General features: G+C 49.8%; 1 protein-coding gene across 4 annotated transcripts in view; it reads right to left on the bottom strand.

Moving 5' to 3' along the window:
• vps13b (vacuolar protein sorting 13 homolog B) overlaps positions 1-14,131 on the bottom strand; it is a 249,181-nt gene that overhangs the window by 67,296 nt on the left and 167,754 nt on the right. For all 4 annotated transcript variants that reach the window (XM_029245971.1, XM_029245972.1, XM_029245969.1 and 1 more), the window contains exons 31-33: positions 8,315-8,518; positions 3,765-3,891; positions 2,925-3,068 (exon numbers count right to left, since the gene is read on the bottom strand). In XM_029245971.1, the coding sequence (XP_029101804.1) occupies positions 2,925-3,068; positions 3,765-3,891; positions 8,315-8,518 (475 nt within the window). The remainder of the gene's footprint in view (positions 1-2,924; positions 3,069-3,764; positions 3,892-8,314; positions 8,519-14,131) is intronic.

Raw genomic sequence — 14,131 nt, 5'->3', positions numbered from 1 at the left:
GAAGACTGTATGAACACACACTCTGTGCCATGGACTCCATCGGCCTTCACTCGGGCCTCTGCTACTCCCTAACTGAAGACGACCTGCGGCCTCATGAACAGGGTTCAAATGGGGGAATCGCAACCACGTGTGGAGCATGGGGAGGGGGGCAGGTTGGAGCAATTAATGCTGACAGAGCACAGATACCGGTCCCTTCTGTCCGCTATTTATATCTCAGGGGCTGCAGTGCATCGTCATCCCCTCTGTTCTGTCGTTTTATGTGCTGTTCAGACACAATGGCAACAGAGCAACAGCACTGGCAGGAGATGAAAGAGGAGCAGATTCCTACTGTGTGCTGGTGGCGATGCTCAGAGACCAGGATTAATGGGAAACCTGCAGGATACAATGCGGGGACTTCAAACTGCGCCACCCTCACACACTTTGCGACGACATCTGCCTTGTTTGTCGTCTATGAGCGTGCAGTGGTGAGAAGGGCGAATCCATGGCCGGACCCTGATTTATTTTCACATTTGACATTGTTCACTGGTGCTGTGCATTGTTCTGAACGTGAATCCCGGGGGAAGAGCACACAATTTACATTCACACGTATTCATTTAGAATACGCTTTTCTCCAGAGCGACATACATCTCATAGAAAATACAATGTGTGCATTACATTAGGAGAAAGAGAAACATAGTTGCAGACGTGATTCTTAAGTGCAGTTCATTGTTTCTTTCACCATATGAATCTGTTCATCACATGAGTGATGCAAGTGACCACAATGCGGGAACCGTGGGACACCAGCTGAGAACGGAACAGGGACAGTAGGTCCAACGGCAGGAAATGCAGTGTAGAACCCCTGCTCTGACAACGGACCTCCTGCGGAGCGTCGACAAGTCCCTGCCGGACAGTCAGGGCCCAGACATGTTGCTTAGGACACTCCATACACCTGGTACCCAAACGCAGGGTAACAGGCAGGCCACAGGTCTGTGAAACCAAGACACACGGGGATACAATGGGAGCCAGCTGCGCAGAGCCATCGGAGAAGCGTGGCTGCACAGGCGCTGGGAGCCGGTATCCGACACCGATGGCTTGCTCTGGAAGGCCCGAAAACGCTAACGGTGAAAGTCACTTGCTCCAGAAGGGAGCGCCTCCCACGTACGTGCGTGGCTTTGCGAAAAGCTCGATGTTCACTCAACCTGAACGCGACAGGCAGTTTTTGTTTTACGTTAGCGCTCCACAAATAGGCCCGAGCGGATGCACGCCTTGTAAATCTCCATGAAAACTGGTGCACTTTGTTTGTCCCAACACAGGGAAGGCTGCGTAATGCATCTTCTGGTCAGACTCATTCCACAGGGGCCCTGCTCGGTCTGCATCTGATCACTCGCATTACTATTACACGCGCAAAGGCGCGGCGGCAGCAGGCCGAGTGCGGCCCTCGCGTGCGTACAGCGGAGCGCGGTCACCGGCTGCTCTGACAGGCCACCCGAGTGGATGAGAGCGAGTAAGAGCGAGAGCGAAAGTACCGAGTTCCCTCCCCCAGCCGCTAGAGGGCCCCGGAGCACAGGACATGGTGACGTGCCGCACAGGCCGATAAACGCCGCAGGCTGACGCTCAGAGACGGACTGACGGGCTGCTGCGTGTCACGCTGTGAACCCAGGTGAACCCTGGAGCGCAACGTGAGCCCGCAGCAGGAGCACATCATCAGTAACAAGGGTCACGGTCCTTCGGCCCTGGCAGGAATTCGAAAACAGACGCAGGACACCTTGACAAATGACTCCAGTGGGGGAAAAAACCCTGATTCTAACAGAAGGTAAATATCAACTCAGAAAACATCTCCGGTAAACAGATCCCACTTGAACGCTTGTTAGGAGTTTCTTTTCCTCCGTTTAAATTCCCCATGATGCCACGTGGCACCACTCAACAGGGTGTCTGGGGAGCCCCCACCTCAACTTCTTACCAGTGATGAGGAATGAACCTACACTTGCGTGTGTGTAAGAGTGTGATCCTCCATGCACCAGTGCCTACAGCATGGGTAAACTGCACATTTGTATGTAGATGTTGTCTGGATGAGTGAGTGTGCTGCCGTTTGTGTGTGTGTGTGTGTTCGTGAGTCGTGTCTAAAAGGACACACAGCTGAAGGTACTGAACCAGGAGTCACTAAGTACGTGACGGTATTAAACATCCACCGGGGAACCTGTGATCCCTGCATTGCCAGTGGACCTGAAGCTGGAACCTGGACCTCCTTCTGTCCTCATGAGCCCACGAGCCCCTTCATGGAATCAGAGGGAGACAATCCACAACAGGAAGGTGCTGCGATAAAGCCACGCTCGGAACCACAGCGACGCACCTGGCAGCGCTGGGACGAAGCCCGCGGGGATCTCTGTGCTGCCAGGCCGCCGACCGCCCCTACAGAGCGAAGACTCCTACGGCAGAGCGCCCTTAAAAAGCATCAGGAAGCAGAGTGAAGAGAAGCGTCTGCGTTATCTCGCCTCATTTCCCCTCTCCCCCGACAGCGACGTGCCCACATGTGCAACAGCTGGTAAATATTTTTATATTGTGTTCCATTAGAAAGCTTTATTAACTGGACGGCCGGAGCCAACGGCGCCAAAGCCCGCGCTCTGTAAACAACAGAAAATACTCTGAAAGCTGCAGCTGAAGACGATAAACTAAAACGAGATTAGGAGAACTGTGTTACTGCACACGAGTAAATATTTAACTCCCAAAAAATGAGGGTGGGGGGGCAGAGAACAAAAAAAAAAAAAAAAAAAAAAAAACAGGGCGCGTGGGGAGATGTCCGTGAGTACAGTGGACCCAAGCTGTGGCGATGAGGGACTATAAAGTGGTGGCTGAAGTCTGGAAACCCAGTCCAACCCCGGAATCTCTCTCTCTCTCTCTCACACACACACACACACACACACACACACACACACACAGCACGTTACCTCAGCAGCCTTCTCGGGGGCCTCGCTCCCCACCATGTTGGCTCGGAGCAGCTGCTGCAGGAGCTGAACTTGGGCCATACTGAGGAAGAAGTCCAGGTTTGTGGTCATGTTCACTTCCAGGGAATGGCCGCACACCACGATCTCCTGCAGAGAGATGGGAGCTGCTGAGTACCCCCCGGGCCCCCCCCTCCTGTCGCCCGCGCCCACACTAAGGTGAACAACTGCGTTCTGCAGACGCCGGCGGCTTCCCGTGGGAAACCCTACCCTGATCTCATTTCGAGGACATTTGCGACACCCCCGTTCCCATTCACCTTACGGCCTCAGACGCCATCCATGCCGCGTGTCTGAATGTGGGCGGCGGCGCCATGGCAACGAGGTGTGTTCGTGTAGCCTGATCACATGCTAAAGATGGTGGCTGACAGTGTGAGTGCGCTGAGGATAATGGACTGAACGGCAGGTGGAGCAGTGGCTAGTGGTTAGCGATGAAAAGCCTGTGTGTTCTCTTCCCCAAGGAGACGGAGCTGCCTCGTTGAGTCAGTCTTCCTGAGAAAGAACCTCGGTGCTTGTCCAGCTGTATAAATAGGCAGATGTGTAAGACTGAGTTATGCGAGACGCGTTCCTCGAGAGGACGAAACGGGGGAACGAAACGCTAATCTCGTGAGAGAAATGTAGCAACGCCGATTGCTTATTTCCTGAGCGCACTGAGTCATCTGGCATCCACTGGCACCCGCGACATCTCCTACAGCTCATACACTCGCTGTGAGGTAGTGTAATTCCTTAGACGCGCAAGCATTACTGGACAAGCGCAATGAGCGACGAGCCATGGGGGCACGTCCTCACCTCCACCTGGGTGTTCTCCGGCGACACAGGCTTGCTGAAGATGATGGCAGGCGCCGCGGTTACTCGGACAGAGAAGTCCGTCAAGATGGGCGTCAGGATGGCTCTTCTCTCCTGCTGCCGTCGGACGCTGCAGAGAAGGAGTTGGACGGACACACACACACACACACACACACACACACACACACACACATAAATGTTCGTAGGTTTGGAAGTTTTCAGACTTGGCTCCAGTGCAGTAGAATGAGCTCCCTCTGTCCCTCAGAGTTGCTGAATCTCCCAGCAGAGCAGAAGGGTCTCAAACCCATCTCTTTCAGAGCCACTTCTCTCCTGAGCTCCTCACAGCTCCATAAATGAGTCCAATACCATCTGCTATGATTATCTATGCATTTGCTATCTGAATGTCACTTCTATACGCAGCCACTGGAGGGATGTGAACCAGCACCATAGTGGTATCAGAGACGTAAGTTGTGCGTCAATAATCCAGTGTCTGTGTCTAAAGCCCTTTGTACGTTGTTGATGCCCTTTTGTTTACTCCGGTTGTACATCACTTTGGAGGAAAGCTTCTGATTACAATTAATGTAAAAGGAAATGTAAAGGTGAGTCTTTAATCGAATTTCCCTCCATTAAATCGGTAGTAATTCATTCTGGAAAGAGGGACTGCACTAGTACTGCTTTTAAAAAAGACTTTAAGAAACAACGGGTGAGTGATGGTGGGATGTGTGACCCTGGTTCTAAGTCCTCCTGGGTCTGTCTCGACCAGGTTGACCTCCGAATCGCTGTCCACGTCCAGGTTCCAGGTTAGAGGGGTGCTGTAAATCGACCGTGTGCAACCAATCTGGTGACCGGAGGGGCGGGGAAGACGGCGTAGGGCCCGCTCGTGCCGAGCAGCTTCCCAAAAGCGAGGGAAAAGGGGGCGTGTGATTATTTACTCTGTTTAATTGACATCTTTTAGAGGGAGCTCAACACAAGTCAACACGTTTAAAACTCAAGATGCAGCCCACGTTCCCCGACGAGCGGGAAAAACCGATTTCATTTGTGACTGACTGCTTAAATTTAAAACAGCTCGAAAAAATGTTCTTTAAAAGGTAGCCTTGAACAGCCATTCGCACTCGCCGGCCAAACCTGCGAAATATTTCTGTGAGCGGACTTTCAAGAACGTCCCTCCAACGTCTCCAGGCCGCCGCTAGAGCAACTGCGGGACCCGCGTGAGATGTTATTTGACAGCTCTCTATTGAGAACACACCCTAATTGTATACACAAGTCCCAGACTAACTTTAAGATGTAAACCTTCTCTGCTTCACTAATGTTCATTCTCACAATCAAGTTATATTTGCGGGAACATTTGTTAGCAGTAAAACAAATACACAAGTCAGCTTTATAAGATGGTGTTAATTGCCACATCTGCTGCTACGAAAACAATCAAACAGCGAAGCTTCCAATATTTACAGTGAGCGCCGGATTAGAAAAAGATGGGCTCCGAGGTGGTCTGCAGGGCACAGATTAACAACCCGCCAGGATAATGGCTCCGCTCGGCCCCTCGGAGCACCACGCGGGCCTCTTGCCCAGCTTCGCACCCCAGCACACGGAAACGATGGCCATTTCCGATCGGTTACTGCGTTGTTCCTTACCTGCCAACTTCTTTGGGATTTCCGCTCCCCTTTGTACCCAAAACTGGTTCTTCAGTGAGTGAAATGTTTACAGTTGACACACTAATGAAAAATTATACTCAACACTCGAAAGCCCATCAAGATCAGCACTGATGGAACATTATCATCATTATGATCATTATATTCTTTAAGCTGGTGCTTTTCTCCAAAACAGCTTATAATGTTAAGCTACCTTACATTTATTTATTCAGCAGGGTAATTTTGACTGTATTAATTTGAGGGAAGTACCTTGATCAACGCAATTTGAATTTGACTTTCAAGTGGAAGGTAACGGTCTAATCACTACGCCACCCGCTGTCCCTGAATGAGCATAACCGTAACTAAGGCGAGCACAACAGATCCTGGATGTACGATGGTTGTGGGACGACCGTCCTGTCTCCCGACCCAGGTCCCGCGTACCCAAAGCCGTCTTCCCAGAAACCAAGACTGTTCCGATGAGGGTGGGGCGGGGTGGGGAGTGGCTCAACGGTTATGAATCACGCTCAGCCAAAGGGCGCGAACGCACGAGGGGGAATTAAATGACACCAAAAGGCTTGGGCGATGAAGCGGCACAGTTCACAGCTCCTGAACACGCAGTCTTCTGCGGGAACTCGACACCGTTCGGCAGACAGATTCTGTCAACGGGCCGCACTGGACGCCATTTCCTCGCAGCACCTCAGGAAGCGGGGCGAGTTCTCCGCAGAGGTCGGCAACTACTGGAATTAGATGGAAATAAAGACCCCGGCAGAGTGTGTCCACTCTGGCTGATCTACGGGGGGGGTCGGGGAACGAGGGCGTCATCTTGAGGAGCGCAATGCCATCAAGCAGCTTCACATGCAAAGACGAAACAAATACAAACTGGAACAGAACCAGAAATGGGGAGATCTGGTCATCCACATGCTGCTTTTCTCTCTAAAAAGACTCAGCTGGCACAATGAATTTATTATTTAGATTTAGGTACCATCTAGAGTTTTTTCTTTTAATTATAATAGAGGCATAGTGGTGAAAGTCGGGGTCTTGCACTCAAAGAACCCACACAATAACTCCCACTCCTGCTGTAGTAAAAATGAACCAGCTGTTTAAATAGGTACATCACTGCACTTAGTTTAATAATTTAAGATAAACGAATAAAAAAACTGATGAATAAATAACAAACATACTCGCCATTGGAACACAAAGGGACAGAAATCACTGAGTAGAGCAACGCCGCTAAGGAGGTTTGAATGGTTAAATTAAAACCACAGTGAATGCAGTAGCTCACTTTTTAAGAAAAGTGTCAAGATAAATGAAAATAAATAAATAAATAAATAAAAATAAGCGTTGCATAAGTTCAACTCTATGGCTCATCCTCGGCTCCAGTGATTTGGAGGAAACTCACTCGCATAAATAGTACTTTTAATAACCAGTACTATAACCAGTTATGGAGGGATATGGAATGGAGAGGAAAGCCAGGCAATGGCCCTGAGTTCGGGTCCTTGGGCCCGAACCTTGTGTTTCAAGCCTTGCGTGTCCAGAGAGGCTCTCTGTAGGCCTATCAGGAGTCCCCATCACTCTTATGCATCAGGGGGAACCCAAGTGGCGCTGAAGGGGAGAAAGCAGACCTTCAAGTGCCTTTAAAGGTCTTTAAACAGTGTGCCGCACTTGAGATCGACCACACAAGGACCGGGTGTGTGATCAGCTGCACCGAGGCTACTGTTTACTCGAAGGGAGCACTGAAACACGCTTCACGAAAATCAAACAAGAGCTCCTTATACCGCACGCTGCAAGCGCCGGGTTTGGCCGAGGACATTTGGCGACGCTGCCGTGGCACTTCCAGGGAGCTCACGGTGCTGGAATTAACGCGTCATTATGTAGCAGAAACAGGCACACGAGTACCTATTCTCCCTTCCCCAGAGTGCACCACCTGGCCACTGAAAGGCTTCCCGTGCACACGTTTTATCTGGGACCACAGGATCCTGGACGGAGGCTGCTCTGTGGGGTTATGTGGCGCGTTTTACGTCGGCCCCTTGCTGAGAGGGCCGAAGCCAGTCAGAAAAGAGGAAACAGTTTGCTTTCCAGCCAAAGCTACTGGAAGGAGGGGGAAAAAAAAGAAAGAGACAGGCTAAATGAGGCCGAATTCCTCGCAGTAACGCAAGGGCCCGAGTCCTGAAAGACTCGGCTCCAGCAGGCCCCGTGCCTCCTGGCCGGACTCCACAATGCACCGCAGTAAGAATGTGACAGTGTACGAATGTAGATGGGCAACACCTGCAAGTTCGGGGAAAAGAACGTGGACCTCAGAGGCCCACCGGCGCTCTGGTGAGCTGGACACGTCCCGCTCGGTCTCATACGCCGTTCTGACGAGTTCTTCCAAGGGTTATTTTTAGTTGATGTGGAACAAATCTGGAATCGCAGTCTCTGTGATTTTTGGGCCCACTCCTTCTGAATACACGAACTATGAGCTCTGGAGCCAAACGGGCCGTTAAACTTGTGCTTGTTTTAGCTCCCGGGCCCATAAAAATGACAAGGTTTTTGTAATTATGATTCTCTAAAGCGACGGCCTTTGAACAGGAATTTGCTAAATTATTACAAGTTTGTCCCACAGCTGTCTCCAGGAGAATGTGACTAAGAGCAAAATATTAGGATTAGCTTACAAAAAAAGCGAGCTTCAGAAAACGGACAAGTGGGTTCACTTGGGGGTGGGGGGTGGGGTTGGGGGTTGTTGGGTCTGGCGCTGACAGGTTGAGGTGCTACAGCTCTGCTTTTTCGTTGATTTCAAACGTGTGTGACAGTCTCTGAGTAACGGAAGGACTTACGTACGCAACTCACAGGGCCGAGAACTGAACCCAGGTGCACACCGCCGTGGCCTGTGAGAGGAGGTGTGCCGTTTGTCTGTGCCTCCATCTGTGCATGTGTGCGTGCGTGTACCTGCTAGCCATGTTCCACTCTAGCGCAGGGTTTTGGGAGTTCCGCTCGCCCTCTGCCAGGGTCCCGCCCTTCTGGCCCTCCTTCTCTGGCCGAAGCTGGTCCCAGTGGGCCGTGCCGATGTTGATACACTGCAGGTCCACTTGGTACTGCCGGTCCTCTACCTCGGAGCCCGGGTCCCGCAGAACTCCCAGGTTTAGGGCCCGCCTTAAGGAAAAACAAAGGACTTTCAGTGAGCCTGCTGACAGCACCTCTCCTGGAGGACCTCCTTCAACACACAACATTCGTTTGTCCACCAAAAAAGAAGGCACAGCACAATTAACTCATACAGCAGCTCCATTTTTTCCCCTCTCAAAGTTCTCATTGTACATGTAATCCTTTGCTGCCATTTCCTCATTTCCCAAGAGCGACGGGGCACGCCGTCTCGCAGGGTAACCCTACACAGTCCAATCACAGCTACATACATCTGACATCACAGGCATGGCTTCAGCATGTGAACACCATTACAGATGACACCCTGGGGGATGTTCAGGACTATTATACCAGGAAATGATCAAGCAGCTGTCATGTCAGGATGTGGACGTGGATGAAGTCAGAGCTGATGAAAAGTGCTGTTGACGGGGGACAAACCCCAAACCCACGGCGAAGCGGCTCAGCGGATACGGATCTCGCCTTAGCCGGTAGCCGTAGTTACAGTCTCTGCATCGCGCTCCGTTCCAGTTGCAACAAAGGCAGCTGTTTCTCGAGCTGAACAGAACCCAAACCCCAGCGAGCGAGAGTACAAACAGCCAGCGGGCATTTATTCCATTAAATACGTTTCAGAAAACACATGGGACCTCTGGCACAATTACGAAGAAATATTGGAGAAGAACCTGCTGCGAGAGGCACGGTCCTGACCGCAGCGCAGGTAGCACATTACGAGCGCTCTGAAATACAGGCCTTGGCATACTACCGTGACCGCCATGCGGTCGAGCTCTAAGTGTGGCTGTCATGCTCCGCTTCATTTGGGGCCTGATTTATCACCAAATTTAAAACACTAGCGGCGCACGAGGTACATAAATAACAGAGCCCCCCCCCCTCCCCACCTGGCAGGTGAAATAACTCGCTCTTTAAAAGCTCTGATTTATGTCAAGCTATCATTAGCGGTAAACAGCAGTTAACTCTGCTGGGCGGCACGGTAGTCCGCAGTCTCCCGCACGGCCTGGAAGCTCGAGAGCTCTGTATACAAGCGGCACGCATGTAAGAGCCTGCGATATGTCAGAGAGCGCATTTCTCCCAGAGTTAAGTGAGCTGCCCCGAGGGATTAACTCTATTAAACAATGATGTCATCTGTTTTCCTCCGAGAGACAAGATGCCATTGATTTTGCTAGCGGCGCGATCGAGCTTTGCATCTGCGGATGACATCAGGGCCCTCGCAGTTATGATATGTTTATTTGCCCTGGTGAGTTCGAATGGGAGCTCAAAACGCTGTAAATAAGGCCTTAAAAACGACAACAGATGTGACGGCGCGAGTGGCTGCTCTTTTTTCAGCTACGTCGATCGCAATTTTCTCGCGCCATTTCTTCGTTCGCCAACGCAGAGACTAGTCATTACCAAACAGAAATGTTATGACAATAATCTCCGAGTACAAAAACAACGAGCGGAGCAGATCAGAGGTGTGTCACTAGACTTAACAGGCTCCGCTGGCGCACAAACGCGGCCATCGCCGACTGCCAGGTTCTCCACAACGTATCTGCCTACATGCTTTGGTACTTTTCCTCAATATTTATTTAATGTTTCTTTTTAGTCACTAATAACGTCACACATTTGATGTCCTAGAAGGTTGCGATTAATATAGCCGACTATTTGAATTTTCGCAACAGTTGTCATGTCAGTGATCTAATTTCAACCCTATTTACAGCCGGATATTTTGTAGAAGAAATTTAACGGTAAAATACCACGGACCCCTGTGGGTCTAAAACCAGCAAGCATTCAGGTGATAGATCTCTTCTTGAACACCCTGCCGCCTGCTGTCCTGCATTAGCAAATGTATTTAAGTATCATGGCTTCCGGAGAGTTCCGAAGTCAGGGTCGTCATTAATAATTTCAAGAAATATGAGAAATATTTGTCTTGGTCATATGGCAAGAAAAATACAATTTCATTAGTAAAAAGTAAACGTCAGCCAATTTGAAGCCGCGGAATGAACTTGATTTCTTGACAAATTGGGGAAAGATGAACTGTGACATTACCCTTGGGGAGAAAAAATAATTCAAACCAGACGCTCTTGTTGAATGAACAGGGGGAAAAAAAAAAAAAAACCTGTGATAAGTCTGATTGGTCGAATGAAGCCCACACGGGAAAGGCTGGGAACCGAGAGGGATGCTGCCAGGCCAATGCAAAAACATTTACAGCAGGTGAACATGAGAGCCCCTCCCTGCAGCCAGCCCCGTCGCAAACACCGGCTCCAAAGTGTACAAGCTGCAGAAAATAGCTGGGGGAAAATGAAAATAAAAAGCCATAATTGACACAAGCACACAACTGGGGCGTAGGGGGAGCACACAACGGCTGGTTTGCTCCTTGTTCCCGAGCCAAACCATTTTTAATGGCAGGAAAAGACCACGAAAACATTATTTTTACGACTATATTTTGCTATTTATAACAATGGATCAAACAGGGAGCAGCAAGAATGTTCTGTTTCACGGCTGTGCAGCTATTTTCTCTGGAACACCGCGTTTTTTGATAAAGCTGAAAACACGGGCCTCATGGCAGAAATATGAGCTCTGCCGCTAATTAATTTCTAATTCATTAGTGTGGAGCCATGGAAAAGAAGCCCCTAAAAGGGACTCGGTATGTGTGGAGTCCACTGAGAGGACTCGGTCCCGAGCTTCACGGTGAAGGGATTCTTACAACTCGCCCTGGGTCCTTATCTTCTGAGGCCAAGAGACTGACCACATTATTATTAAAAACAACAACAAATTTGAATTCATCCTACACCTTTGTGCAAGGTGACTTACAGTCTGAGATACAGCACATACTTAGCTATTTACAAATATCTACAAATCCACACAGCAAAGCAATGAAACTGTTTTTTGGAATGAGGGCGGAAACCAGAGCACCCAGAGGGAACCCACACGAAAACATGCAAGCGAAAACTGGTTTACGTTTACATTTATTCATTTGGCTGACAGTTTTCTCCAAAGCCACTTACAATGTTAATCTATTTACAATTATTTACCCATTTGTACAGCTAGGTAATTCTGCTGGAGCAATCTAAGATAAGTACCTTGCTCAAGGGTACTACAGCTGGTTGTGAGATTCAAACCTACGACCTTTGGGTCCAAAACCAGCAGCTCTAACGACTACGCTACCAGCTGCCCTTTTTACGCTGCTGTTTTTTTTGTGTTTTGTTTTTGAGAGATGTTTTTGATGATGACTGTACAACTTTGGGGAAAGGCATTCTAGAAGATTCTGCACGAGCACTATGATGCATTCTGGTCCTTTGTTTCGCTCTTTCTGAGCCCACCCTATAGGAGGCGGGAGGCCTGCGCACCACACACCTGTGAACATGCAAGGCCAGAACATGGGAGTGGAACCGGCCCTGGCGCGTTACAGGGAACATCTCCAGATAACCTCCTGACTTCTTCTCTGCAGGGACTTCACCACAAACCAGAGTCTCCTAGGAAAGGGCTGGGGAGGAGGGGGATTCCCCCCCCGCTCTGACGTTCTGAAGGTTAATCGTGGTTCACAGTAGTAAAACAAACCACAGAGTTCTGGACTGGAGTTATGGGGTCCTGTGAGGGTTTGGTTCAGGCCCCGCTGGGCTGTGGGTAATAACCCCAGGCCCAGGCTGAGGCACACCCTCCACCCTCCACCCCCCACCCCCGGCTACAGAGAAAGGAACCCTCGGGGTAACACAGTGCCAGTCCGGGAGCTTCTGGATCTTGTCAGTCCAGCAGCAGGCTGAACCTGAGTCACGGACCCGCTTTCCACTCCATTTCCCCAGCAATCGAATGTAATACATGTCTGGTCACACACACTGATGCGTGAAGACTGCTCCTCGCTGTGCAGGTAACACACAGTGCGAGTGGAAACACAGCCCGACACACAGGCACATCATTGCTGAAATGGGTACTCAAGTGCTGGAAAACACCGGACTGAAAAAAAAAAAATCTCTCTCTATATATATATATATATATATATATATATATATATATATATATATATATATATATATATACACACACACACACACACATACATACATACATACATATATATACATACACACACAGACAGATTATTATTAGTACTAGTAATTTATCGGATGCTTTTCACTAAAACAATTCACAATGTGAGGTTTGTACACTATGTTGCTTACAATGATTTACCCATTTATATAGCAGCGTAATTTCTACTGCCAACTCAGGCTAAGTACGCTGATCCAGGGTACTGCAGCAGGAGATAGGTCCCAGGTTCAAATCCTTCGACTGAAAGAGGATGGCTCTAACCACTACACCCCCTGCTGCCCTCAAAAATACTGTGGAATAACATACCACAGTGATACCTTAAGGTGTTCCTGTCCCATTACTGCCAGATTATCAATAATTTCAATAATTAAAGATAATGGTTTTGTTCTTTGCCTGAATCCGGTCAAGACCCAGCCAGCCAGTGCGGTAACCTCAGCACGGTCCCCATCTATCCAGCGTAAACTGCTGGGCATCAACGAGGACCCGGCGGTTCCAGTCCGCTCCAGCCAGACCTCAAGCTCCGAGGGTGCGGGGGTCGGGGCCGCCAGCCGCACACTGCCCCCGCGGGGAAACTTGAAGGGAATATGATTCATGGATCTCACAATTACTTAGTAAGTCGAGCACCTTGACTGATGGTGGTCCGTTCCAAATTGCCAGAGCCTTGTGACTTCTGAGCAGCAACGTGGCCAAGATTTATTGCTTCAGTCAACTCCAATTACACTTAATTTGCATCTACAATTATAGTAATTAGGGCTACGGAGGGAAACACTGAACAGCCCTTCGCGCTAAATGGGACGACGGGCTGTGGAATGCAACGAGTCAGCACAATTTGCAATTTATAACACGTTTGGGCCGAGCAGCACGTGGGGAACTTGATAACGTGTGACGTGAAGGGAGCCGCATCATCTGACCAAGGTGAAATCCTGTGGGATGAAATGAGAGTTACGATGGACAACAGACTCGACGAGTGGCCACTTAGCATTATCCCCTTGAACCATGAAGACCTTCTGACAGCCAGAGCAGAAAAGTCATTTCAACAACTCAACTTTACAGATCTTTAAGGCTTCCCAGAAGGTCCGTCCATCGCCCATTCAGATCTGCTTGTCCAGTTGCGGTGCTCCAGAGCCCCTCCCAGCAGCACAGGGTACACTCAGGATGGGACGCCAGTCTATCCCAGTATAATCACACACACACCATGGGCAATTTGCAATAACCAGTTCACCTGAAACTCCTCTCTTTAGACTGTGGAAAGAAACCAGAGCACCAACACCTGTAAGAAAGCCACGCGAAAATGGGGAGAACGTGAAAACTCTGCATGGACAGAGCAGGATTGGACCCCATGTCCAAACAAAAAGCTCAGGAGCTGCAAGGCACCAGTGCTACCTCCTGTGCCACTGCTCTCCAACATTTACATTGATTTATTTAGCAGACTGGGGGTGTGGTGGAACAGTGAGTTTAGTCAGTCTGGGGTTCAGGTCCTGCCTGGGATGCCTTGCATCCTGTCTTAGGTGTGTCCCCTCCACCTCCAGCCTTGCGGCATGAGGTGCCGGGTTCGGCTCCGGTTTGCCGCGACCCCCCTTGGGACGAGTGGTT

Source organism: Scleropages formosus, chromosome 18 (assembly GCF_900964775.1).
Source record: "Scleropages formosus chromosome 18, fSclFor1.1, whole genome shotgun sequence".
Lineage (NCBI taxonomy): Eukaryota > Metazoa > Chordata > Actinopteri > Osteoglossiformes > Osteoglossidae > Scleropages > Scleropages formosus.
This window is presented reverse-complemented; position numbering and strand designations above follow the sequence as displayed.